Source organism: Brassica oleracea, chromosome C7 (genome assembly GCF_000695525.1).
Source record: "Brassica oleracea var. oleracea cultivar TO1000 chromosome C7, BOL, whole genome shotgun sequence".
Taxonomy (NCBI): domain Eukaryota; kingdom Viridiplantae; phylum Streptophyta; class Magnoliopsida; order Brassicales; family Brassicaceae; genus Brassica; species Brassica oleracea.
This window is the reverse complement of record NC_027754.1, coordinates 6,376,265-6,381,291: the sequence shown is the minus strand read 5'-3', so window position 1 is coordinate 6,381,291 and position 5,027 is coordinate 6,376,265. Positions and strand designations below refer to the sequence as shown.

The 5,027-nt window shown below is 31.0% G+C and overlaps 1 protein-coding gene across 1 annotated transcript; it reads left to right on the top strand.

Moving 5' to 3' along the window:
* The first annotated feature begins 2,310 nt into the window (after positions 1–2,310).
* On the top strand, positions 2,311–3,912 carry LOC106304094 (probable S-adenosylmethionine-dependent methyltransferase At5g37990). The gene is made up of 3 exons (XM_013740481.1): positions 2,311–2,453; positions 2,784–3,437; positions 3,545–3,912. Exons 1-3 carry the CDS (start codon positions 2,385–2,387, stop codon positions 3,875–3,877), a joined length of 1,056 nt encoding a protein of 351 aa, XP_013595935.1. The 5' UTR covers positions 2,311–2,384; the 3' UTR covers positions 3,878–3,912.
* The last annotated feature ends 1,115 nt before the right edge of the window (positions 3,913–5,027 follow it).

Genomic DNA, 5,027 nt, shown 5'->3' with positions numbered 1-5,027 from the left:
GTGTAAGACACATATAGTTAATTATGCCCTTTCTTGATATGTTTCAAGCCGACTTTTATCGATAAAATAATAATGTATTATTTACTCACCAGCAATTACAATTTTAATAACACTACTATACTATGTTTTGATACAAATTTTTTATATAATTATAATTCAAATCTTCATAGAAACTAATCAAATAGCTAGCTATAATGAAGCAAACATAAAGATTATTGTAATCTACGAGCTTAAAAAAATCATAAACAATAAAGCAAAGTAAATGATCTTATATCTTTTAATCCAATTCACCGATAAATATTTAGGAATTAAATTTTATAAATATTTAGCAAGAAACATAACATATAAAATTAAAGATGATCTCACATGATTCAAATAAATAAAGATATTTGAAGAACAATATTAATAAAATATATAAAAACATATTAAGTCAAAATATGCTCCCGAAAATAAGTTTCTAATAATATTTACTATTAATACTAACATGAAAATAGTCTCAGCAACGAAAACAAGTAAGATATGAAGAAAAATTGATATGAATTTATCAATTATACTATCTAAAGATATTAATCAATAAACTAAAACACTGAAAATTTTGAAAATTTCTAAAAAATTGGAAAAAATATCTATGAACTAATAAAATATCATAATCCTGACATTGTTATTTTATATTTTAATAAAAAGTAGAAGACAGATCTAATATTGTACATTTTATATATTCTTATTTCAATAAAATAAAATATTACTTAACATTATTTAAAATTATATATATTTATTTCCCTTCTCTTATATATAACATGGAAATTTTATTGGTATTTAAATTTCAAAAAAAAAATATTTGTGATGATTAAGAATGGAATCTAAATATAATACTATTATATATACATTCAAAAGAATTAAATAAGAGTAAGCTAAGTACATATGCACATAATAAATATACAATAATCATACATTAATTGTAAAACTGTACTTAATATTAATCAAAGTTAAAAATATATGAATATAGATTAATCATTCATTACATTCAAATAGATAAAATATACTAAACCCTAAACAATTTCAGCTAGGGATGGGCATTCGGGTACCCATTCGGGTTCGGTTCGGGTCTATTCGGGTTTTCGGGTTTAAAGATTTCATCTACATTCGGATATTTCTAAATTTTGGTTCGGGTTCGGTTCGGATCTTTGCGGGCTCGGTTCGGGTTCGGATAACCCATTTAAATTATTTTAAAATTTTAAAATTCAATATATATTTTAAATTTCTCAAAATCTATAAACAAAACAAAATATTACATATAAATTTGAATAGCATATGTCAAAGTACCTAAAATTAACATATAAATTGGTTTGGTTTGAATATTTGGATTGAGAATCAATAAGTATTGTTGGTGTTTTGAGTATACTTAGCTATTTTAGACATGTTACTTTTGACTATTTGAATATATTTATAAGTATTTTGGAAAACTTAAAAGTATCTTATATAATTTGATGTTCTTAATATATATTAAATCCAAAATTATTTAATATATATAGGTATATAATCAATTTCGGATATAATCAGGTATTCGAAATACTTCGGTTCAGATCGGGTTCGTTTTCGATTCTCTAAATACCAAAATTTTGAACCCATTCTGATATTTAATCAATTTCGGTTCGGGTTCGATACTACTCTTTCGGATCGGGTCCGGTTCGGTTTTTTGGATCGGGTCCGGTTCGGTTTTTCGGAACTGAGTTTTTTGCCCAGCCCTAGGGTGTGGGTTGGGTTTATAAATTTCTATAAATAATTTTTAAACATTTATAAATGGTTTTAAGGGTTAATTTTGTCTTTTTCATAATAAACTTAAAATGTTTATGAAAATATTATCATTTAAAGATTAATTGGGAAAACATATGAAATTTGAGGTAAAATTAGAAACCTCTATTTTAAAGAGTGTAATTTTATAATATTTTAAAACATAAAAATAATTAATCATATTTTGAATACATTTTCGTAAATATAGATAAATCAATTATATTGAATTAGTTTAAAATTGTTATAAAATAAAAATGAATTATTTACATAGATTTGTATCGCGAAAAGAAAATCTAGTTCTTTATTATGGGTAGTTATAAATATCATCGTCGACATTAGCGTGCGTGGAAAATATGCAAGTGAAACGTAGAAAGTTCCTTTGTATAATGTGGAAAATTCAAAAGCTTTTCGAGTTGAAAGTCGTCGTTTTTCCAGCATCGGTCCAACTTGGGTTGCTGTATTAATATTTGAGAACAATTTTATCCACTGAATATTCAATATATGAGAATATATAAACACATCGCTTGTGCAAATTACTGACCAAATTAACTCACAAGAACCATCACATTCGCAAGGTACATATATAGAGAGAGATGGCTCCTACGTACACGATGGCCGGAAGCAAGGGTCCAAACAGCTATAGTCAGCACTCAACCTATCAGGTTAGTAGTTTTAAAAAAAAAACTCCGGACGGTCAAAAATTCTCTAAAACGCTGTATTAAAATTGCTGAAGTTTGAATCAAATTAAATGTCGACGATGTTTTAAATTGTTTAAGTCTTTTTGTTTCAAATATATTAAATTTGATGAACTTTGAAAATATAGAACACATTGTTTTATTGATATAACTTATCATTGTCTTTGGGGTTATTATTAATATATTTAATGTTAAATTTGTTTCTTCTTTTTAATTGAGCTTTAAGTTAATTTGAGACATGAAAACTTTAAATCTAAGAAGTATGTTGTCCATTGATGATGGGGTTGATCATTGTAGAGAGCGTTACTTGAAGTCGCAAAGGAAAAGATCAATGAAGCTATCTCGACCAAACTCAACGTCAACTCAGCTTCCAATCTCTTTAACATAGCGGATTTCGGTTGTTCCACTGGACCTAATACTTTTCTTGCAGTACAAAACATAATAGATGCTGTGGAAGAAAAGTATCGCAAGGAATCTCAGCAAAATCCGGACAATAACATTGAGTTCCAAGTTCTCTTTAACGATCACTTCAAGAATGATTTCAACACTCTTTTTCAAACACTCCCTCCAACCAAAAAATACTTTGTTGCTGGAGTTCCGGGTTCTTTTTTTAGTCGTGTTCTTCCTCGAGACAGTCTCCATGTGGGACATTGTTCTTATTCGCTTCATTGGTTGTCCCAAGTTCCTAAAGGGATCGCGGATAGAAACTCTCCAGCATGGAACAAGGACATTCATTGCACTGGATTCTCGGAAGGGGTCGCGGAAGCGTACCATGATCAGTTCAAGATCGACATGGGAAGTTTCTTGAGAGCAAGAGGAGAAGAACTTGTCTCAGGGGGCTTGCTATTTCTTCTTGGATCATGTCTACCTGATGGAATTAAAATGTCTGAAACAATGAAAGGAATGCTTCTTGATTTCATGGGAAATTGCCTCCATGATGTGGCTAAAGAGGTAAAAATATTGTCGCTCAGATCCTTCACTAGAATTGTAGTGTGTACCACGGTGCAAAAGTATTATCTTTTATATTTTTGACGATTTTGCATCATTTTTTTGCTTAGGGGCTAATTGACCAAGAAGAGCTAGACTCTCTCAATTTCCCAATCTATCCGGCACATGTTGCGGAATTCAAGAGTGTCATTGAGGACAGTGGGTGTTTCACGACAGAAGCGTTTGAGAGAATTAGTCATGCGAATGAAGAACTTCCCTTGGACCCAGAGTTCTTAGTAACCTCACACAAAATTACATTTGGAGGAATTCTTGAGACGCGGTTTGGTAAAGAAGCAATGGAGAAGACAATGGAGCGCATTGAGGAAAAGTGTCAAGATATACTTCCGCAACTTGCGAATGCCAAATCCGGAATGCAATATTTCATTATGCTTCGAAAGAATTGATTCCTGTCAAATAAAATATTGGTGATGTTTGTTGATGGCTTCCAAAACTCTTTTGTCGATGAGACCGAGTTATTGTTGTTTTTTTGGTCAACAGATTTATTGTTGTTAATTGGGTTGTTCCATGCATTTCAAAAACTCTCCCGAGAGAATGAATTCAACTAAGAGTTTCAGATGATTTGTATTTAAATAAAAAATCTACTGTTATTTATCCAATTTTATTATACTAGGGTGTTTTTTTTTGCAACAAACGGCTATTTTATTACTCAAACTTGAGGTGGTCTGGATAACTAGACCGGAATAGAACAACCACATTAGGGTGTTTGAGAGTAGTTTCTTAGTTATAAAAATAAAAATAAAAATCTCATGGTTCTAGATGAGATTCTAGAATTGTTTAACAAAAATCATACTAAATTCTAATATTCACCTAAAATAAAACTCATTAAAATCAAACCACTTCGAATTTCAGATTAACACCCACTTATAGTTTGAATTTTTTAAATATAGTGAAGCAATGGAGAATAATCTCAACAAAAACAACAACAGAAAATACACACAAATACATACCCACTACAAGAAAACATCATAATTCTGACGGAAAATGAGATCCTCGGAATATTCCGACGAATTTCCAAGGAAATTCCGAGAAACCCCAAAATTTGGGTTTTCTCGGATTTTCCTCGGAATATACCGATGAAATACCAAGGAAGGCATATTCCTCGGAAAACACCGACGAATATCCGAGGATATATTATAGCCGTTGGAGAGCCGTTGGGGATTTTAAAAATTCAGAGAAAAGAGCCGTTGCCGTCGGTATTCCGTCGGAATTTCCTCAGTACTGTCGGCAGCATTTCATCTATAAATACCCACACCCCCCAACGTCTTCATTCACTCCATTTCTTCATCCTCTCACATACTATATTTACATTGATTGAAAAAAGCATGTCTTCTTCAAATTATTATCGTTCTTGGATCGATCGACCTCATTTGGATCTGAACACGAGATTACTTACGGAAGAATACCAACGAGGTATAGCCGAATTCATGGGGTTAGTTCAACGACAACCGGAAGAAGAAACGGGTATGCTAAGATGTCCTTGCTCTAATTGTAAAAATAGAAAGATTATTAAAGAGTGGGATGTTTGCACTCATT

Bases quoted from the DNA above. Each gene is read 5' to 3' on its own strand.
- LOC106304094 (XM_013740481.1), top strand. From the start codon at position 2,385: ATGGCTCCTACGTACACGATGGCCGGAAGCAAGGGTCCAAACAGCTAT. The intron at 2,454-2,783 runs GTTAGTAGTTTT...TGATCATTGTAG, and splicing joins GTCAGCACTCAACCTATCAG to AGAGCGTTACTTGAAGTCGC. The intron at 3,438-3,544 runs GTAAAAATATTG...TTTTTTGCTTAG, and splicing joins TCCATGATGTGGCTAAAGAG to GGGCTAATTGACCAAGAAGA.